The sequence below is a fragment of the Cucurbitaria berberidis genome (assembly GCF_010015615.1).
Source record: "Cucurbitaria berberidis CBS 394.84 unplaced genomic scaffold K460scaffold_1, whole genome shotgun sequence".
Taxonomy (NCBI): Eukaryota; Fungi; Ascomycota; class Dothideomycetes; order Pleosporales; family Cucurbitariaceae; genus Cucurbitaria; species Cucurbitaria berberidis.
Genome location: NW_024468935.1, coordinates 2,439,596 through 2,461,133, shown reverse-complemented (window position 1 = coordinate 2,461,133; position 21,538 = coordinate 2,439,596). Strand labels below are relative to the sequence as shown.

The 21,538-nt window shown below is 52.3% G+C and overlaps 7 protein-coding genes across 7 annotated transcripts; 3 read left to right on the top strand and 4 right to left on the bottom strand.

Moving 5' to 3' along the window:
* The first annotated feature begins 95 nt into the window (after nucleotides 1–95).
* K460DRAFT_301585 (nitrite reductase) lies at nucleotides 96–4,539 on the top strand. Its single transcript, XM_040929875.1, has 5 exons — nucleotides 96–762; nucleotides 816–966; nucleotides 1,019–1,558; nucleotides 1,607–2,256; nucleotides 2,306–4,539. Exons 1-5 carry the CDS (start codon nucleotides 494–496, stop codon nucleotides 4,185–4,187), a joined length of 3,492 nt encoding a protein of 1,163 aa, XP_040793048.1. The 5' UTR covers nucleotides 96–493; the 3' UTR covers nucleotides 4,188–4,539.
* Nucleotides 4,540–5,885: 1,346 nt separating this feature from the next.
* On the top strand, nucleotides 5,886–6,722 carry K460DRAFT_390981 (uncharacterized protein; the record flags this gene model as incomplete). The annotated part of the gene is made up of 1 exon (XM_040935809.1): nucleotides 5,886–6,722. The coding sequence occupies one exon, from the start codon at nucleotides 5,886–5,888 to the stop codon at nucleotides 6,720–6,722; it is 837 nt and encodes a 278-aa protein (XP_040793047.1).
* Nucleotides 6,723–7,365: 643 nt separating this feature from the next.
* K460DRAFT_350539 (v-SNARE protein-like protein Bos1) lies at nucleotides 7,366–8,265 on the bottom strand (the record flags this gene model as incomplete). The annotated part of the gene is made up of 3 exons (XM_040931507.1): nucleotides 7,366–7,848; nucleotides 7,932–8,210; nucleotides 8,263–8,265. 3 exons carry the CDS (start codon nucleotides 8,263–8,265, stop codon nucleotides 7,366–7,368), a joined length of 765 nt encoding a protein of 254 aa, XP_040793046.1.
* A 2,196-nt stretch (nucleotides 8,266–10,461) lies between these two features.
* On the bottom strand, nucleotides 10,462–11,433 carry K460DRAFT_400544 (uncharacterized protein; the record flags this gene model as incomplete). The annotated part of the gene is made up of 1 exon (XM_040936336.1): nucleotides 10,462–11,433. The coding sequence occupies one exon, from the start codon at nucleotides 11,431–11,433 to the stop codon at nucleotides 10,462–10,464; it is 972 nt and encodes a 323-aa protein (XP_040793045.1).
* A 702-nt stretch (nucleotides 11,434–12,135) lies between these two features.
* Nucleotides 12,136–17,178, bottom strand: K460DRAFT_350537 (glycosyltransferase family 41 protein; the record flags this gene model as incomplete). The annotated part of the gene is made up of 3 exons (XM_040931506.1): nucleotides 12,136–12,771; nucleotides 12,819–15,441; nucleotides 15,494–17,178. 3 exons carry the CDS (start codon nucleotides 17,176–17,178, stop codon nucleotides 12,136–12,138), a joined length of 4,944 nt encoding a protein of 1,647 aa, XP_040793044.1.
* Nucleotides 17,179–17,592: 414 nt separating this feature from the next.
* K460DRAFT_16343 (uncharacterized protein) lies at nucleotides 17,593–18,754 on the bottom strand. Its single transcript, XM_040926900.1, has one exon. The coding sequence runs from the start codon at nucleotides 18,560–18,562 to the stop codon at nucleotides 17,975–17,977; it is 588 nt and encodes a 195-aa protein (XP_040793043.1). The 5' UTR covers nucleotides 18,563–18,754; the 3' UTR covers nucleotides 17,593–17,974.
* An 809-nt stretch (nucleotides 18,755–19,563) lies between these two features.
* K460DRAFT_412178 (translocation protein) lies at nucleotides 19,564–21,439 on the top strand. The gene is made up of 3 exons (XM_040937524.1): nucleotides 19,564–20,073; nucleotides 20,124–20,680; nucleotides 20,732–21,439. Exons 1-3 carry the CDS (start codon nucleotides 19,713–19,715, stop codon nucleotides 20,993–20,995), a joined length of 1,182 nt encoding a protein of 393 aa, XP_040793042.1. The 5' UTR covers nucleotides 19,564–19,712; the 3' UTR covers nucleotides 20,996–21,439.
* The last annotated feature ends 99 nt before the right edge of the window (nucleotides 21,440–21,538 follow it).

Genomic DNA, 21,538 nt, shown 5'->3' with positions numbered 1-21,538 from the left:
CTGAAATGTCATCATTACCATTCGCCGGTTGAATGCTCACTCTCAGCCTCTGACGACAGACTAACTGCGGCATCTAGTCCCTCTAAGGCGGTTGGGGACCCACGAGCGCGTTATGATGCATTTCCGCAACCACCGCGGGGTACGCTCGATTGGGAGATGCAAGTAGTAGGCGCGAGATGTTTATCTATCCTGTGGCGCGCAGCTGGCACGGGTGATCGCGTCGTTGGTGATTTAACCCTAGCTTTAGACTTGGACTTGCGGGAGAAGTCGTACCACGGAGTTGTACCTCTTACATCCATCTGTTCTCAATTGGGCCTCTTTTCTACTCCTTCTATTCTCCCACGCTCCTAGATACCCATCGTCGCGATTCGTCAATTGCGCGCTTCACTTCCCATTTCCTCTCAGATGCTTTGACGATTTAAACTCTCATTGCTCTTCACGTAAAACTTCTTACTTGCCCAAATAATATACCCAGCTCTTAGTGAGCACCCACATGGCAACAATGGCAGAGACGTCGCCCATCATCACACAAGGCATCGAGCCCTCGTCCGGAGAATCACATTCCCCGCCTGGTGAACACGGCGTACAGGCGACATGGGGATCAAAAGATGGAAACATCTCGAATAGCGAGTGGAACGATGCGGAAGCAAACAAGTTGCCCGAGAAGGTCGCGAAGATGGACGCGAACGGCGAGATCAACGACAATCATCCCAGGAAACGGGTTGTGGTTGTAGGACTGGGTATGGTTGGAATCGCGTTCATGTAGGTGTTCGATAATGCGATAGAAGAAAGAAGCTCACTCTAACAAATACTAGAGAAAAACTCTTGAAGTACGATGTAAGGCGGAGAGAGTACGATGTCGTGGTTATTGGAGAAGAACCACACCTTGCATACAATCGCGTCGGGTTGACGAGCTTCTTCCAACACCGACTAGTCGAGAATTTGTACCTTAACCCGAAAGAATGGGTAAGCGATGAATCACGAAACTCAAGAAATTGGAGTGCTAATCATTTCGCAGTACTCATCTATGCCGGAAGGTTCATTAAACTACCACCTTAACACCCTCGTCACAGAAATCAACTCTACCGACAAGTCCGTCAAGACATCATCAGGAGAAACAGTGTCCTATGACATTCTTGTACTGGCAACAGGATCCGATGCACTTCTCCCACGACACACACCCGGCCACGACGCTAAAGGTGTCTTCGTGTACCGCACAATCGATGACCTTCAAAAACTCATCGACTTTTCCGCGACACGGAAAGGCACCACTGGCACTGTTGTTGGAGGCGGCTTACTCGGCTTGGAAGCTGCGCACGCTATGATGGATCTTGAGGACTTTGCGAAGGTCAAGCTTATTGAGCGGAATCGATGGGTTTTGTCGAGACAGTTGGATGGCGATGCTGGCGGTATGGTCGTTGAGCAAGTAAGGGCGATGGGCCTGGATGTTATGCTCAGCAAACGTGTCGGCAGAATTCTGACAGATGAGGAGAACTTTGTCAAGGGCCTTGTCTTCGAGGATGGAGAGGAGATGGAGTGCTCATGTATTTGTTTTGCTGTGAGTGAACTGTACTGCAAAGATTAGAGTGTTAACTGACGTCGGCAGATTGGTATCAAATCGCGAGACGAGCTAGCGCGGAAAACAGGCCTCAATTGTGCCGATCGAGGTGGCGGTATCGTTGTAGGCCCGGATCTGGTCACATCGAAACCTGACATATATGCCATCGGAGAATGCGCGAGCTGGGAAAATCAGACTTTCGGTCTCATCGCACCTGGAGTGGAGATGGCAGATGTCCTGGCCTTCAACCTCACACAAGCGAAAGCACACGCGCCACGGAAGTTTAAGCGGCCGGACCTCAGCACGAAGCTGAAGTTACTGGGCGTCGAAGTTGCTAGCTTTGGTGACTTCTTTGCAGACCGCGATGGACCCAAGGATATGCCTGGACGACCACGAGCCGGAAAGAAGGAAGCGAAGGGTGTTAATGGTACGACCACACGAGATAAAGTGAAAAACTTGACTGATGGGCCAGCTCCACCACCAGTCAAGGCGCTCACGTACAAGGACCCGTTTCAGCAGGTATACAAAAAGTACCTCTTCACGGTGGACGGAAAGTATCTGCTAGGTGGCATGATGATCGGTGACACCAAAGATTATGTCAAGCTGGTGCCAATGGTTAAGAACCAAAAACCCCTTGAGATGCCACCGAGTGAACTTATTATCGGCGCGTCAAAGGGAGACGACGATGGCGACGACCTGTAAGTTTGTCGCGGCCACATGCGTGCGACTCAACTAATAATGCCACAGCACCGACGACACTCAAATATGCTCATGTCACAACGTTACCAAGGGCGATGTGGTCAACTCAGTCAAAGACGGAACATGCAAGAGTATCGGCGACGTCAAATCCTGCACAAAGGCCGGTACTGGTTGCGGTGGCTGCATGCCGCTTGTCCAAACCATCTTCAACAAGACAATGGCCTCTATGGGCAACGAAGTCAAGAACCACCTTTGCCCACACTTTGAATACTCGCGCGCAGACCTATTCAACATCATCTATGTCAAAAAGATCAAGGATTTCTCGGCCGTCATGAAAGAGGCTGGAAAAGAGCCAGACTCTCTAGGGTGCGAGGCCTGCAAACCTACTATCGGATCCATCATTGCATCGCTATTCAACAAACATCTGCTTGAAGTGGAAACGAGAGGCCTCCAGGATACGAACGATAGATTCTTGGCCAACATTCAGCGTAATGGTACATTTTCAGTTGTGCCGCGCGTTTCAGGTGGAGAGATTACTCCTGAGAAGCTCATTGTCATCGGTATGGTGGCAAAGAAATACAATCTCTACACCAAGATTACGGGCGGTCAGCGAATTGACATGTTCGGAGCCTGGAAGCAGGACCTCCCAAACATCTGGGAAGAACTAATCGACGGCGAAATGGAGTCTGGTCATGCCTATGCCAAGTCACTGAGAACGGTCAAGTCGTGTGTCGGCACGACGTGGTGTCGATTTGGAATCGCCGACAGTGTAGGAATGGCGGTGCGCTTGGAAGAGCGATACAAGTCCATCCGCGGACCGCACAAGATCAAGGGCGGAGTGTCTGGATGCGTGCGCGAGTGTGCCGAGGCGCAGAACAAGGATTTCGGGTTGGTGGCAACGGAGAAAGGCTTCAATATCTTTGTTGGTGGCAACGGCGGCGCAAAACCACGACACTCTGAACTTCTGGCAAAGGACGTGCCACCAGACGATGTCGTTCCAATTCTCGACCGCTATCTGTCATTTTATATCCGCACGGCCGATAAACTGCAGCGGACAGCCCGTTGGATGGAGAACCTACCCGGCGGGATTAAGTACCTGCAAGAAGTCATTCTCCATGATAAGCTTGGGATATGTGCGGATTTGGAAAAACAGATGGAAGATCTAGTAGGCACCTTCTTCTGCGAGTGGACTGAAGTCCTCAAAGACCCCAAGAAGCGCGCATGGTTCAGCCAGTTCGCCAACACATCGGAAAACATCAACGACACCATCGAGCCGACGAAAGAGCGCGGACAGGAGCGCCCAAGCTACTGGCCCAAAGACAGTATAACGGAAGACTTCCGCGGCCACAAGTGGAGCGAGCTATCCTGGCAACCGCTCGTGAAAGCCGAAGAGTTCAAGGACACACCAACCGGTGATTCAAAGGCAATCAAGAGAGGCGACACGCAACTCGCCGTGTTCAAGGTGCGCGGAAAATACTACTGCACACAGCAAATGTGCCCGCACAAGCGCGCTTTCGTCCTCTCCGACGGCCTCATCGGCGACGACCTAGCCAACAACAAACTCTGGGTGTCGTGCCCGTACCACAAGCGCAACTACGAGCTATCCGGCGCCAACGCAGGAAAATGCGCAAACGACGAGTCGGTCAACATTGCCGTCTTTCCTATTGAAGAGCGCGCCGATGGGTTCTTGTATGTTAAGCTGCCGAGCATCGAGGAGCTAGACAGTGTCCTTGGGACAGAGAAGTTTAAGATTAAGAAAAGCGAGAGTGAGGATCCGTTTGTGGCGCTGGACAAGAAGCTTGCGAAGATGCAGCTAAAGGGCAGGAAAGGGATGCAAGTATCTCATCTTGAGAACGGGCTGGGGGAGAAGGGCAAGGCTGCTATGATTCTTGCGGGAGGTGAAAAGGGGGCTAGTGGGCTGGACTGGTAAGGTAAGCTTTACTGCTTACTTGTCCGGACTCCTTTCCTGCCTGCTCGTTACAGGCAAACGATTGGCATTCGACAAGGCGTTTTTGGTATCTGGGGGAATTTGGTTGGCTTTAGTAAGATTCCCACGATTGTAGATGAACACCAATGGACACGTCCTCTTTTGAACGCTAGAGCCTCATTCATTGTCGCAGATTATGCTACTAGCATATCACACCATGGCCTTAGTGTGCTGTCGCTGGCATCGATATGCACTTGCTGTTGATTAAAACTCCCTTTCGAGGCGGTGTATGTAGGTTTGTACACATGGCGATGGATAACGCGTCGCTGCTAGCTGAAATCGTTGAACCCCGGAGAAAATCTGATAGGAAGCGGGAGATTGCGTGGTGTACCCCCCTACACCAAAGTGAGCATATTGTGTTGCAAACTTACAAGGGTGTACTCATCGGCATGACTCGCGTTCTAGGGTGAGTGTATGTCACCTTCGCCAGCATGTTATTACTATAAGGCATGGCGCGTGGACTTTCACTAGTACCAGCCGTTTCTTGCTTCCTTGTTCAGGAATCTCCGTTAGGTCACGAGTTATGATCACCTGCAACATTTCGTTGCCTTCTTTACGGGTGGATGGCGTATGCTTGTCGACTTCGGCATTCGCCTTATCATGCTAGGTGCTTCAACCTTGGTCACTGGGGATGACTGGCTCAACCTCATGTAACTCCAAATCACTAGTCCACGGACGCTACGTGTCCAGAAGCCCCCGATCCAGTGCCTAGTAGCGGAGGTAATGTAAATCGATCCATAGAGCAGCTGCGATTCCATCACACGCAGGTGTGCAGGTTGAGTAGTTGGTACACTGTCACCGTCAGCACTGGTTCTCGGATTGCTTTACCGATTAGGTTGGACGTTTGCTCTTGCTCATTCGACCTGTGGGTCTGTGTTACTGTTGAAGGCGTGCTCAGCAGCGGAGTTCGCCCTGTGCCGGAGTGAAGCGTGACGAACAGGTCACCCTATTGCTTTCAGCGTGACAGCTACGTTAGCGTTGTACAAGCGCGTTGAAGATCATTAGGATTTTGATCCTAGTGAGTGTTTTGTGTAAGTCAACGGATCTTCCTCTTCGGCTTCGGTAGCCTTGACCTGGTCAAAGGGGACACCATCCCGAGAAGTGCGGTTCGGTGTGAGTTGAGTTGGCAAGGCCCGTAGTCTACCGACTCCCTAACCCGTGTGATGATCCAATACTGCAATCCGAGAATACATGGTACAGAATAAGCCGCTAGCATGTCCACTAGCACAATTCGATGGCGGAAGAGGCACCCTCAGCCAATTGTTGCCTCCTAGAGAGCGTCCGGGGAGCGGGGAACAGGGAACAGAGCTGTGATCTATCTGGCTGACGTGTCCGCAACCTCCTCGTGGCATTGCCGACGTGACAGGCCGGTTCCCGTCTCCACGCGTCAGCGTGTGAGGAAGCAAACTCCAGTGTGTAACAGCTGTACAGGTTCGTAATGATCACGCATACTGGGCCTAGGCTTAGGCGCAGTGGGGCTAAGAGGTGCTGGGAGAGTATATAGAGCCGTCTCCTTGTGTCGTTGAATCTGCTCCGAGTTTTCATCCGATTCCAGGATACACATCGTTACGACTGCTCATAACCTGTGCAGACGATTTAAACCTTCCCATCTCCAACATCCAAGTTCGCTGCAATCAACCTATGAATCATCTCGACGGGATCATCGACTTCGGCCCTCGCGGTCACATACGAGTAGACGTTGAAGCTTTCTTGAGTTGGTTTCCCACTATCAGGAGGCATCATTTCCCAATCGATGGCCTGTCTCTGGTCAACAAGTTGCAGGCCCGTCTGCAAAGCCACTACAACATCACCAGAACCGAGATTCTGCAAACTCTCTATACGCTCTGCGACCACCTTCAATATCACCCTCTCCCATTTCAAGGAGAAACGCGAGTGCGAGTAACCGCAGCCTTGACGCACCTGCTAAGAGAAGACATTGAAATTAACGGCTTTAACAACAGAGGTCTCTATCGTCTGCGACATTCCTTCGTCATCTTAGCTTACCTAGCGAATGATTGTGTGTCGACTTTGCTTGCGGGAGCGCTGTTCGACTTCTGGTACGGGTGCGAGCAGTACATCCAGCTTAGCGATGCTCACTACCTCCACAAGGAATGGATCCCGGCAGTAAGAAAGATTGAGGAAGTTGGTGCCGATGGAATGGTTCATGGAGCGGGGCATATGGATTTCGGTGCGCTTGCGACTCGAGGACGAATACCACATCGGCTGATGGGTCTACCCTGGCCAGATAATCGAGCACTTTCGGCGCCTGTGACGCGTCGTCGTCGTAGCCCGGACATGCAAATGGCGCTGGCTCCATTCCCCAATTCCGCTTGGACGTCCCCAATGATATCTCCAGCGGGATTTCCGAGAACCCAGTACTTCGATGAGATCGATGGTCTCCAGTATCAGCAAAGAGAGATGAACATGAAGCTGGAAAACATCGACCACAAACTTGATTTTCTGGTCGGAAACTTTTGATGGATGTCCGACTCGGCGTGTACTGGTGCAGGACTTCTTGTCTAGACAGACAAGATAAGACTGGTTTCGTGTTTCTGTAAGTGGCTCTGCAGTCATTTCATCAAACGTTGCTAATTTCGTAGAGGGAACTTTCCTTCGACTTCGCCGATCGCGTCTTTTCCTACAAGCGGCAGATTGACAGTGCTATTTTTTTTTGGCGTTTGGTGGGCTCTCATCAATCAGTATTTCAGTTTTTACGGCACACATGACCTTGACGTTCCGCGGAGTATGCAAAAGACAAGACAAGACAAGAATGGCGATTTAGGGGAGCTTCCACGTTTCCTTCACGGTGTGCACATACTTGTTGATCGTTTATGTTCCGTTCAAGACTCATTATAGGAATTTGAAGACCCTCACACGCCGTACTGTATGCATGGTTGAACGTTATTTCTATGTCTGGCATTAAGGACGCTGTCAGTTGAGATTCGAGCCGCATATGATGCTCGACTACGTACCAATGTGAAAGACGGGTTACAACACGATTGTGAAAAGGGGGTTTCGAAAATACCCACACATATACTACGCCATGCGCCACGCTAATCCAGATGATGCTTGCTGAGAGATCCTCAAATGGCAAGCAATGCCCAAAACCAGGCCCATCTCTTTATTTCAAAAAATGTATGACCAGCCAGCAGAACAAGAAGAATACAACGACTCCAGCCCAGAAGATCCACTTGTCCTGCTTCGCTCTTCGCTCGACCATTCGGATAGTATCACCGCTGATGCCCAACGTGTTGGCCACACTGTACAAGCGCCTTTGGGTGCCCTTCAGCATTTCGCGTTGCTGTCCTAGATCGCCCAGCACCGCTCTCCCTCGGTCGAGGAACTCATCCAATTGTTCCGACGTCTTATTGAAGAAGGTATTCTCGCGCAGCACATGCCCTTCGCGATCATAGTCTCCACCCTGCGGCGCACCGGCAGAGTATGGGTTGGGCCGGTACGGAGCGGAAGGATCGTAGGGTTGAGAGGGAGCGAACGGCGAATGCTGTGCGGCGGCGCTGAGGTTGGGCTGCGCGTAGGGGTTCTCGGGCGTGGCTGCGTGATGTGGGCGGCGACCTAGCAGTTCTGTGCGCGCTTCTGTTGTTTGCTACGACTCGGGTCAGCAAGATCGCCCTCGTGGCCTGGTATGACAGCCTGCAGGCACGTCATCAGATTGTTGCTAAAACGTACAATATCCTCATTCGCACTCTTTATCCTCTTGAAGCTGCTGCGATACTCTTCAAGCTCGCCCCTGAAGTTCTTCAATCTTTCAAATGCCTTTTCTTGCTTCGTCTTTACAGGTTCCTGCTTCGCAAGCTTGCCGTACTCGTCGACAGTCCGCGAAAATGATGTGAGAGAGGCATTGAGTTGGGCTTGTAGGTGCGGCGAGGGCGATGCAGAGTCGGCAAACTGGTCTAGGTCCTTGCGTATGGAGGTCGACTGCCGTAGCGCAGAGTTGAATAGAGCATTCTGTTTGCATCATGAGTTCGGCCCAAACAAAGCGTAGGCGGGTGAAACAAACCATATTGACACGCGACACGCGTTTTGACGGGGCAGTTTGGAGTCAATGTGTGAGTATTAAATTGAGCCGTATGCTTCGGTATACTGAGATACGTTCTGGCAGCCTTGTAGGCAACGTTCTCTGTACTTGACACATTGCATCATCGCGAGTTCGAAGTTCGGTGAATTGCCAAGTCGCGCTAGCCAATCGGAGCTTGGACCTAACCTCACTCGCATGTTCCATCCAAGATTGTTACTCGATTTGAAGAAAGACGTATTGGCAGCACATATACTACTTCATGGTATCCTAATAGCAGCATGATGCGTGTGTGTCTTTCATGTCATTCTATATGATAATAGAATGAACACCTTTACACAAAAGATGTTGCAGGTGGCAAGAAGAGCTACCTCACCCACACTACCTCAAGTGCAACCTTGATAGCATAAGGACATTCGTCTGCCATGCTAGTACGACGAACCCTACCCTGGGAAACATGACAACACGGGTTAGGAAGCAGATCCACACTCGAGTCGCTTGGAGGCATCTAAAAAACTAATACAATCAATTACAAACATCAATTACGCTCGTGGCTATCATCACCCCGGGGCTAAATGATAGGAAATGTATAGTAAGAGCTACCTAGCTTCGAAGTTTCCTGACTATATCCAAAGCAAAAGAGATATGTTTCGGATGACTGTCAACCCAGTTGCGTTCACGACAACAGTGCTTCAGCTACGCAGGGTGAGCCCCAATGGAAATCGGGAAACAACTAGACTACATCAATTGAGAACGCTGTTTCTCGAAACTTTTCGTTGTTCAGACTCTACTTAAAACATACACTGGCATACCATGAACCTAGGAAACCAGCTTTTTTGACACTCAACAAGAGACTTTACGCTATACGGGCTATGTAAAAGTATTTCTCTCCTCTCGTAATATCTGAATCAGCTTCTCCATCTAAAAGCCCCCTGGTTTCACTCGAGGACTATCATACATCAGCGAACCGGGCTCAACCTCAGCAAACGCCCACTCATCTTTCACTCGCTAGATTTGCACCCAGAGTGCAGTCACGACCTACGACCTACTCTCACTTATCGACGCTGGGACCTTCCCGGGTAACGAAAGAGCACGTCATTGGCCCGGTGCAATCCCGAGTCTCTTTCAGCGAGCAGGCGCGCCCGACCACGGAGTCGCAAGCACCCCGCCCTCTATAAGAACCCCTCCTACCTAGCCAATTCCTCTTCCTCCACAACTCACTTTTGTACTACCACTACCATCTCCACTCATCTCTCACAACACCTACGCCTCATCAGTCCACTTCAACTCTACAACACACTACCTCCAACCGGTCACCAAGACCTAGATCTCACGATGCTTCTCAAGAACCTCACCACCGTCCTCTTTGTCATGGCCATGTTCCTCGGCCTCGCACTCGCCAAAGACAAGAACAAGGATCCCAAGCACGATCCCAACTGCGGCGCTCCGTTCTGTGCCCGCGGAGCACTGTCCAAGATCGAGAAGGCTAAGCGTGAGCAAGCCCATCTCGCTCGCCGAGTCCTGGATAAGGTCCCCGAGGAGCCAGGCCATGGAGCTGCTGGTACGGGTACTCACGGCTACTAGGTGGCATTTCAGTGAGTGACACACGAGCATTGGAAGTATGAGTAAATGCTGATCTCTTTTTTTTTTACAGCGAGCCCGGTGACACTATGACGGCATAGACACCTTTCCGGGACATTTGTCCTAGTCGGCGGCAACATGGCGAACGGTCATCTCTTTACTTCCATGAGTCAAGGAAGGAACGGTCATCTTCTCGAAGTCAGTGTGGTCACTCATGCTGATGGAACATCGCAACGGAACAACCATCTTAGAGACGGGTATTAGATTTCTTCTGGGTGTTTCGGGAAAGGTTTCATATCATGATGAATGCTATGGGCATCGCTCTCTGTAAGAAATGAAATACATGTATCAAAAACTGCCTGTCGATATCTCGTGTCCTCATATGCCTGTGAGAAGTAATCGAAAGGTACTGACGATAGATATCCGCAACAATCATCACCGCCCTGTACTTAGTCCAAGATAGCGGTCAGTTCACGGCTTCACGCTTATCCTTAATCTACCCAAACGTTCGCCGCAAAGGCAACCAAAATCTCATGATAACGACGTAGCTCTCATTGCTCAAGGACCATGGGTAATAACAGAACAGCCAAGCTCTCGACAAAACTACAGCCCACTCCGCAAGTGCTCTCGTTTAGTATCGATCCTATGCATACAACTCCACTCATCCAGAAACAGCTCCTGCACTAGGTTACTCCTTCCGAACCACTTCTCGCCCAGCCCGGCGCCGGGCAAATCTACATCCAGCGTGAAAGCCCTCGCACTCCCACCAGCCGCGCCATACTGCTCAAAGTGGCTCAGCGAAGTAATCGCCCACACCATCTCCTCGTCATGGCGATAGTGCTCTTTGAGCCGCGCGCGCCTGATGTCCTTGCGCATCTCGGCTTCGGCCGTGTGCCAGGGAAGCGGGTAGTCAGCCGGCAAGAGTTTCTCGCCCTTCCTCAGCCGCGCGTTGTTCTCCTGTATGCGCTTCGTCGTCTGAATCTGCCATGTCTCGCGTAGAATCTGGAGTCTCTCGTGTTCGCGGAAGAATAGATGGAGCATCTCGCGCCACATGAAGCGGATCTCGCGCGCTGCCGTGTCGATGCTAAGACCAGGCAGCGCCGTGTCGTTGACCAGTGATCCACCAATGGTAATGGTGTAATTGGGCATCTCAGGCTTCCACCCGTTGACGTTCTCCTCCCATCTACACATCACGTCCTGGAACCACTTCTGTCCTTTCTTACCGTGGCCGTCGCATACGGTTTCCATCGCTCGGTGATCTCTGTACCACGCTATGTCTTCCTCACTGCGTTTGCCTAGCCGGTCGAATGTGACGGGCACTTCGGGCCTCTTGCTCTTCCCTCCCAGGTTGTACTTCTCAAGTTGGAAGTCGATGTGCACATCTTGCAAGAAGTATTTCGCAAACGCGTATTCGGCGCAGGCGCGGAGAGGCGACGAGATGCGCCGGCAGGCTAGCCAGAGATGCGCGAGGTCGGTGTGGTAGCGGAAGATGTTGATCCAGACTTCGGGAGGTAGCGCTCGGCAGCGAGGTTGCCAACGGGGATGTGTAGCAGGCTGGAGAGGTTTCGTCGCCATCGTGGGACTCTGGATGGTCCGAATTCTACATGGTGTATGGGGAGCTGCTGGAGTGACTGTTGAGACAGACATCTGTGACAGGTGCGGAGCCTGGCCCGCGGGCGAGTCGAGGCGCATGATGTAATCAGGATTCATGACTCGTTGAGATTCAACTCACTGCCTGCTTCACGACGGTGACTTGCCCATTGTGTATACCACGAGTTCATTGTGACCTCAACTTTCAAATCCATGTGCAATGTCTTTTGTAACAATTTACGACGGAGCCAGAGTGTCTTTGATTAAAACCACGACGAATGACCTCAAATCTTCAGTAGATGCTACCTGTCATAGATGATAACCATGTCATAAACATTCCGCCATCCAGGATCCCACATCCCGAAAAACGCCTCTAGAAATGCATACATTCCCATTCAAGATAATGACCGACCACCATACGCTAAGCGGTCCAACCCAACACATAAGGTTACCCTAGAAACTCCGAAACGAATGATTGTTGTGCTGCTAAATGGTCCCAGAAGACAAAATATACAAAACCAATGTGGGGGACCAATTAGGGGGGTATACGGAAATAAGGAGAACAAAAGTGTCAAAAAATGACACAGTGGCAACAACAACGGGCGAACGAACGAACGAACGGCTCGCTAAATCCAAATCTGCTAATCCAAAATGCCACGCACACACAAGTCTAGCTTCTAAACGCTATCAGGGCTGTCGGGGTTGCAGCCAAATATCCCCTCCCTCTCCTCTCTCCCACTTCTTCCATGCGATCTCATATGCTTCTTCAAGGTCTCGGACCCAGCGCTTGGTGTCAAATAGTGGGCTTGTCCATCGTGATTCGTAGAGCATCTTGCGCAGTTCACTCAATCTCCCGCTCGCCTGATGGCCGCGGTAGACACAATCGCTGGCTAGTCGTACAGCCATCTCTTCGTATTCGTCGTCATTGCCGGCGATCAGTTCCTTCGCTGCTTGCACGCCCTCCGGGGACTTCGGTAGTGCGCCCTTGAGAATGGATGCGGCCATGCGAGAGCACATCTTGTACTTGTAGCGCGGCAAAGTAAGTAGAGGGGTTCCAGACCAAAGGACGTCGGCGGCTGTTGTATGTGCATTGCACTCAGGCGTATCAAGGAAGAGATCGCAGACGCGGGCTCGGGAAATATGCTGGTGCTTCTGTGCCACGTCGGTGAACATGATACGGTTCGCTACATCTTTACCAGCCCACATGTAGGCTGTCTGTTTGAGGTTGGTCTCTCCAAGATCTGGGAAGCGAAGCAGCCATAGAATGGCTTTCGGCAGGCGCTGCAGGATGCGCAACCAGGTACGGAAGGTTGTTGGTTCGATCTGCCAGTGGTCAGCAAGAGTCTTCACAAGGATCGCTATGACCTTACCTTATACAGTTGGTTGAAGTTGCCAAGAATAATCGCATCGTCTGGGAGGTTTGGGAAAATTTCTTTGCGCATCTCCCATCTCCGTTTCTGCTCCTCCTCCCAACTCGGTTGTCGCCCTTGTGAATCAGCACTGCTCTGTCGGTGATCGCAGCAGAAGAAAGTATCACGGCAAAAGACGATGTTCTCTCCGTAGACCCAATTGTCGTCTGAGCCGCCACTATTGTCGTCTACAAGGGCATCTTCCATGTCAATGTTACGGCGCCATTGGCGGAGAGTATCCGGAGGCACAGCAGTCTCGTCGGCGAGGAGATAGTCGCACCACTCAGCTCCAAGAGTACCAGCGAAGCCCATGAAAGCCATCTGAATGGGAGCTGCTCGTGCAGCGAATACCTCATTTCTTGCTCCTCTTGTATAGCCATTCAGATTGATCAGGACATGGATACCGTCGTTGATGATCTGGTTGACAAGCCGCTCTGCTGACCAGTTGCTGGTATCATAGAAGACAGGGGCTTCCCTTTCGATCTGCTTGCGATGCTCTGAGCCGTCACTAGCCGTTGTTGCGTAACAGAACGCCTTGACCCGTTTTGGGTTGTGAAGGCCAAAGACGGACTGCATCAGATGCGCCAACGGGTGGTTGTTGAAGTCTGACGACACATAGCCCACCTTGAGATACGGCTTTGGTGGCGCAGGTGGGTGGTAGACAGTCGAAGGTAGCCATGGAACCCTTAGTGTGGAGCAAGAGATGCGCAGACCATTGCGCTGGGAGATGAGGCGAATCTGCTTCGCTGACATCGGGCAGGTAAAGGTATGGAACGGAAGAACCGTGGGCGCGGCAGGTGCCGTCAAAGCCGCGGGTAGTTGGGGTCTCCTGTAGCTTCCAGAGGGTCGTTGCTTACCAGTCACGTATCGGTCTTGATACCACTGCCATGTCAACCGTCTAATAGCGCGTTCGACGAGACGGACCAAACGAGCACCCTCCCACTTCTGTCCCTTCCATTGTACTAGCACCGATGCTAGGCTATTCTGCTTCTCTTTGATGTCCTGTGCGTTGCCATCGAGAAGCACGAGGGGTCGAATGATGTCTTGAATGAAGTGGTCGTCCATAGTTCCCCGACCCCAATCTTCACCGTCGGCAAGTTGCTTCTCGACCAATTTCACCACTTTGTAAATCCAGCCAGAGGAGGATGCACCTGGGATTCTGGCGTCGAGGAGCATGCCATTCTCGTCGACATGCCATCGATCCCTCGTACCACGGTCCTCAGCAATGCCACCTCTTCCATTCCACCCGCACACCGAGTTGAGAGCATTGGCGAGCCCGCAGACAGCTTCGGCGAAATCTGGACTAGCCTTTACAGCCCTCTTGTAGTAGATAATCGCGTCGCTGATTCGTCCTTTGTCTTTGACAGCATTTGCAAGATTGGCAAGAGCGATGTCAAAACTTTGGTCACAGGCAACAGCTTGCTCATACATTTGAATTGCGACATCCAATTGACCGATATCCTTCAAAAGGCTGCCAAGGTTGGTGTATAGGTGTGCGTGCCGTTTGTCTAACTGCAAGCCATAGTAGTAATACGCAAGTGCAAGTGCTACGCCACTTCCCGGAACTAAACCGGGAATCTGCGGGTGATGAACAAGATTCGACGCAGGGATAGGCTTCGAAGGTGCAGATTGTTGTACGCTGGCGAGCAGGATGCCGACATTGTTCGCTGTAGATGGGCTTGGTTGTAAGGAGAGCGAAAGGTAATAAAGCGCCAGAATTTCTCTGACTCCATAGCTGCTTTGGTATACCGTGGCCTTTGGCGAATTGTTAGCCATACCGTCCTGAAATATCTTCGCAAGCGACAGCAATGAATTGCTCGTCGTAGATATGGCGGCTTTTCGGGCCATCCCTTCGCTGGGGACGTGTCTGAGACCTGGTAACTGGCCATGAGATGGAAAGCACAACTGTGCAGTCTTCGTTGCTGAATCCGGAGGAAGTAGAATAGGATCTGACGATGGAGCAACACGATGTCCACCTGGTGAGCGCTCCGATCCGTCATACCCGACAACAGCCAGGATACGTTTAATGAGACCATGAATTCCATTAGCCTGGGGTCCGGCTCCGATTAGGACAGCATTCTCGAAAGCCTTCGCAGCACCGGCGTTATTGCCCAGAGCATAAAGCATGTTGCCTTTGGCGTGAACCAAGGCAAGTATGCGTCCGTTGTCGCAGCCTGGAATGGCATACCCACTCGAACCGAAACCCGGCTGATCTGAGCCAGGAAGCTCATCAAGGTCCTTGAAGATCGACTCGTTCTCTCCTTCAAATTCGAACATGGGCCGATCCGAGGTCTCTGACAGATTTGGTGACTCGCTCACGGTCGAGGTTGAGCGTACACTGTCGACTTCGAGGGTCTTCAGCGCGTCTGCCTTTTTGACAAATCTCAGATGACGTTCCACCTCTTCAATGACCTGAACAGCTTCCCGGCCTCTGTGGTCACTACACAGCAGCCCGATTAGGTGCTCTACAGCTTCAAAGTAGCTAGGACGAAGTCTGACTGCCTGTCTCCAGAAACTCTCAGCATCGCGCTTTTGCTGGAGGGCAAGGAGAGTAGCTGCAAGGTTGGATATTGCTTCGACATGACTATTAAATAGGTTAGCATGGCGCAAATATCTAGTCAAAGAATCCAACTCACTCTCTATCCAACGTCAGTATATGTTTGTACCAACCTTGGGCCTTTTGGTAGTCGCCCAAAGCATATGCAAGGCAACCGCCTAGAAGGATACCATCTATCCAATTCCATTTACTCTCGTCGCAATGTTTGGTGATGGCTTCTAATGCTAATGCAGCCGTCATGCTCGGAGGTACATCATGGCGAAGACCTTGATTTGCGTTGGCAATAGAACCGGACATCCGTCGCAATGTACGAGCAGGCTCCATGCCTGATACTTGGGGTACCATGGGGTGTTGCGGTGCAATGTGTTGCCACGGCTGTCGAGTCTCTGCTCCTCCCATCGACCAGCTGGAAGAGGAGCGAGAATGGAACATGGGAGGTCTCCGGGGAGTCGCATCGAGTCCCGGCTGAGAAGCATAGGGGTTGATGGATGGAAAAGAGACGCGTCGCTCTAACGAAGGTGGCTTGCTACTTGACGAACTTGGGAAATTCGCTCCAGATTGCCGTGGCGGCTTTGGGTAAATATGCGGTCTTGATGATGTTCGTCCATGGGCGTTGTGTGAATGCGACTTCCTCGTTGATTGTAAATATCTGAGAAGGTCAACATAGACTGTGTGGGCCCACGCGAACACATGTTCCCTGGATTGGCCATTGATCGATTGTGGCCCGTACTCGGCGAGTGGAGAAGTGGAATTGTGCTCCGGCAGTGGGGTAGATTGGCCGGAGTGGAGGAAGTCTTGACGTTGAGTAGGCGGTGCGGGCAAAGATTGATTCTGGTAGTCTAGTGCGAAGTTTGATTGTAGCTGGGGGTATGGCGAGAAGTCTACAGGTGGTCCTCCTACATGATTGAAGGTATTTGGTCCTTGATTTAGCAGGTGATTTGGTTGATAGTTGGAACCGCTGGGTACAGAGTTGTTGTGGTAAGGGGTGTATCCAAGGAATGGGTTGTGTTGTGGATGGTTCCAGTTGTGACTATGGTGATGTAAAAACCGGGGGTCTCGCATAGCAGCAGGGCGATATGGGATGTAGGTGCCGTCATGCCAGTAGGGCCCGAACGGGCCTTGATCATTCGAGACTGTAGGTCCTAGCGGTGATTGTAGTGGTGGTCCCATGGGCCCAGAGAATGTTTGGCCGTACATTTGATAGGGTAGCAGGGGTTGCAGTGGTGGTATTTGATTTAGCATAGAGTCAATCTGGGGTAGGTGCTGTGCTGTCCGTCCTGAACCCGTCTCGAAATAGAGACTCGGGCTCCAATCCGATTGTGCATTCTGGTTTGTATAGCCCATCCCACTGTTGAGGCCAGGCGACCGCAGGGGGAGGTCTTGCTTGAGACCGTAGGGCATGTTGGACTCGGCTGTCACTGGCAGGAGGATGTGTTTTGTAGCATGAGGTTCGCCATTCTTCTCCACAGAGGTGCCATCGTAAGCAGCTGCCAGTATCCCGTTCGGCGTCTTACGGCGAAGCATGTGCTCTGGCGGTTTCGATCCTCGACCCGAGTCGGATGTCTGCGAGCCATACGAATTGTGTCTGGAGAGCGGGTGGGCGTAGCGCTGCGGCGCAGGGTGCTGGGCGAGATTACGCCCTTCGAAGGCGGGATTGCGGAGAAGCGAGGCGTTGGAGGGAGCGGATTGAAGGTTGTTGTAGGGTGCCGGCGTGGAGCGCAGGCGCGGCTGCGGTTGCGGGGGATATGGCCTGACCATAGCCATGGTTGGAGAGCCACCAGAGGAAGTCTGGGGCATGGGTAAAGCGGTCTACCACTACCACAGAAAGCCAAGCAGAAGTGGATTGGTCCTTCTCGTGCGGTTGATGGTGAGGGCAGTCGGTCAACGACGGCACCGCACAGCTTCACCAAGACCGGCTGGTGCCTATGCCTTCGCGGAATCGTCTCGCGTCTGCTACGACTGACATGTCGGGTTGGTCGTGGCTAAGGATGTTCAACACCGGGTGTCCCCGTGCTGGCGCGTCACCAGCAGAGACCCCGGCAGGCTGTGAATATCTTGTCCACGACTAGGGGCGAAGAGCAGGTTGGCGGTGGTGGCAGATTGGAAATGGCGAGGGTTTCGCGGGGTTCTAGCGTCCAGTGTTGAGGTCTGAGGCGGGACTCAGGCGTCAGCGGTGCGATAGATGGGCCGTCGGTCGTATCGACGCTATGTAAGGGCGGGAAGGTTTCAAGGCCGTGCTGGAATGCAGCGGTAGGGCTTCTTCGCACACGCCTAGGCGGCTGCCTTGCGCGGTGGTGTTGCGGGACGGGGATTCCTGTGCGCTGAGGATGCGCAGCGGCGGGTTTGGTGGACAGGATAAGCGTGTGGTACGGGGTGTGCAACGGGGCGCAGCAGCGGACCGCTCACGTCGTCTCTGCAGATATGCTGCAAGCACCCGGGGGTGTTGCTGTCGCTGTCGCTGTCGTCGCTGAAGCTGAACCAGAGAAGGTCAGGATCAGGATTAGGGCCAGGACAGGATATGATAGGACTCAGCATACGCGCGGCGCTGCCTGCTTTTCCCTCACGGATAGGCGGGCACGAGAAGGATGACGAGGTGCAGTGCGGCGGAGAGTGGCAGCGGCGGCCTATCCCCTTTGGTAGGCCGTCGTAGTGGTTTGAGTGGTGGCTTGGACGGATCCCTGCCCTGCTGCAGCAGCAAGACGACGCCCTCTATGTATCTACTACTAGTTGTCTGGGGGGGTGGAGGAGAGGGGACGCTGCTGCTGATCGAGGGCGCTACGGCGACAAGCTTCAGACAGGCAACAAGAAAAGAAACTACACTACTGCCACTACTACTAATACTAATACTAGTCGATTGATCGATCTGCGCGAATATATCAATATCGACAGCTTGGTCTGTCTGCATGCATGCATGCATGGCTACACCAGGGCGTGGAGTGGAAACTCTGGTCCAGCCGCGAGAGTCGGCGGCTTGCATACACACCCTCGTCCTCCCAACGTTCATCATGGCTGCAACGCCAATCACGCCCTCGCCCTCGTCCACAACGCCTTCAATGCGGGTGCCGCAATATCCACCGCCATGCACCCGCCAGCCCGTGTCGCCCTTCTTTGTTGCCTTTTGTGTGGACCAGCCTGTCCACTTGCCCATTCACATTGCCCGTCCTTTGCAGTGGGCATGTCCGAGGTCATGGCTATACGGGCATTGGCTCTAATTTTGGGGGCGTCTATAATAACACCACCCTTGGCTGGGGCACGCTGTTTAGCCTAGATTGCGACGCACTCCGCCAAGCACAGTCAGCAATGTCACTCCCCCAATGCAGTGTTCCATGTCCACTGCTAGGTATTGGCTTCGTCGATCAAGTGAGAAGATCAATATAAAGCGGGGACCGAACATGCTGCCCTGTGCCACAGCGACCTGTCGTGTCTTCACATGACGTCTACGTCTACACATGCTGTCCTCGACACACGTTGTATGTTGACCTCGAATATGGACCGCTGAAGCCAAACCAAAGGCAAGACTACCGCGGTGAGTAATGGGTCGTTCCTCTTCTTCACACCAAAATAGGCCTATACTACAGTCCAGTCCGAAGATAGGAAGTAAGGGCCAGAGTGTTGGTGAAGTGAATGTCACGACTATGAAACAACCAAGCCTATAAATCGACTAAAACTGGACTCCGTAAGCCTTGCCGCAGGGTACATCATCCATCATCCACACCTACGCCGCAACGAGCGACCATGTGTCTGACGTGTCTACACAGCGTGGACCTATTCCAGGAACAGAGCACAAAGAGACAAAGCCCCGTCCCCTGTCCCCTGGTAATCCTCGAAACTGTGGTAAGATTAATTACCAAAAGAAAGCAACTCCATCTTCTGCTCATTGTTCGACGCATGAGTCGCTGTTCTTGACCTAGCCTCAGGTGCTTGCAAGCCTAGGTTGCTCCAACATAGCAACCTCGTAGTAGCTTCAAGGTATCCAGGCCGACCATCTCGAGTCGGGCACGAGTGAGCGTGTCGTGCTGTGGTGATGTGGTAGAGTGTAGTATAGAAAGTTTGCAGCTCCCGAAAATTTGATGTAGTAAACCCGCGCTTAGTCATCCCGCGGTCCTACTTTCCACCGCAGCCCGGGGTGTTGCTGTCAATGTGGCTTTACGGAACGCGACAATAAGTCCACTTTGAGATTCCCACGGTGCCTTCACGCCTTTGTTTAGGAGAGTTCTCTCACACGTTGTCCTCGCTCCGGCAACTAGGGACACTCACTTCACTAACAATCAAAATCTTTTCTTTCCTTCACTTGCACCATGAGCGAACAAGGTCCTCCCCAAGGCGGGCCCCCTCAGGGAATTCCCATCCCAATGGGACCCAACGGCGAACGGCCAACACCCGAGCAAATACGGCAAATTCAACAGCAGCTCGCCGCCGAAGCAGAAAAGCACGGCATCTCGGTTCAAGAATACGTCCAACGGCTCAGAGAACAAGCCATGGCCCAGCAACAGGCGCAAATGCAGGCGCAACAACAGGCACAGCAGCAGCAGCAGGCACAGCCAATTCAACCAGGCCCGCCAAAACCAGAAGCGCTTGCGGTAGCAAACTGGCTGAAGACGCAGGACCTGAAGCCACGGACCGTGGTACACGATGAAAAGCGAAAGGACATGTTCAGAGGTACGCGCCATAGTAATCTACAATAAGACTTACTTCTAATATATCTACAGTGAAGCGAGCAATCCGCGCGCTCCAGTCCCCGGCCTACCAAAAGGCCCGCTCAAAGAACCCCCTCCTCCCCGAAGTTACCGACCGCCCCTCCGCCGAGAACACTTTCAAGCTTCTCCCACTGTCCCTCCTCGCGCTCCGAGTCACCAAGGTCGACGAAGACGCCCATGAAGGCCACAACCACGCCAAGCCCAAGCGCGTCAAGGGCCTGTGGACCGTCAAGATCGAGCAGCACCAGGAGGCCAACGATGACTGCTACTACATCTGGCTGTACGAGGGGTCGCAGTGGAAGCAGAAGCTGTATGCGGTGGGCGCGCTGATTGGCATCATGGCGGTTGTGCTCTTCCCTCTGTGGCCGCTGATGCTGAGGCAGGGTGTCTGGTATCTCAGTATGGGCATGCTGGGTCTGATCGGACTGTTCTTCGCCATGGCAATCGTTCGTCTGATCATCTTCATCCTCACCATCTTCACGATACCGCCCGGTTTCTGGCTATACCCCAACCTCTTCGAGGATGTGGGCTTCTTCGACTCATTCCGGCCAGTATGGGCGTGGCAGGAGGTGAGTTTACTTTCTTTTTACCCCTTACTGCGCTTTTCTAACAACGAGCAGACGCCCGAGGACATTAAGAACAAAAAAGCCGCCAAGAAAGAGAAGAAGGCTGCCAAAGCAGCCGCTAAGGCCGCCGCCAACGGTAGACCCATCAAGAGCAAGAAGGGCGCCCTTGAGGCGGCACCTGTGTCATCTCCTAGTGCGCCCGAGGCAGAAGAGGTCGATGAGGCTCCCCAGCCCACTGGAGCAGAAACATCACCAGCAGCGGAAGGTCTCGCACAACGACCGCCGCGAGCTATAGTAGAAGAAGTAGACGACGAGTAGTTGTAGTTAGTCAGTAGACGGCAAGGGTTATTGGTTTGGGCTGGTATGATATGGTATGGTACGGTATGGTTTCAGGGGTTTCCTCTTCCATCGCATGGGTTAGCTGGTGTATCGGCGTCGACAGTCAGTCTCGGGCCGCCTTATATCGGTTCATGCTTTTTCTTTGGCAGCAGTCTTTTCTTCTGCGCAATGCATATATTCTCGCTGCATTGTCTTGCCGCATATCTTGTCTCCGTCGTCGCTTGATCTGGCCCGTGTATATGGCCGTGAATTTTGTTTCTCTACTGCCTGCCTATGCGAAGAAGTGTTATAAGGCAGAAGAGAGTGATAACGGTACAACAAGCTGCGTGTATGTACACCTAGGTAGGGACATCAAGGTTACTGCTACCAACTCCCACTTGTTTCGACATAATTAATATGACAATATACAACATATACACCGCGAAATGTTTTCTTATCTATCGTGCTTCAAAGTTTACAAGCAGTACTTTTCATCTCGCAGTATTATTCCTCGTGTCTAAAAATTACTTTCCTATTTTGTCT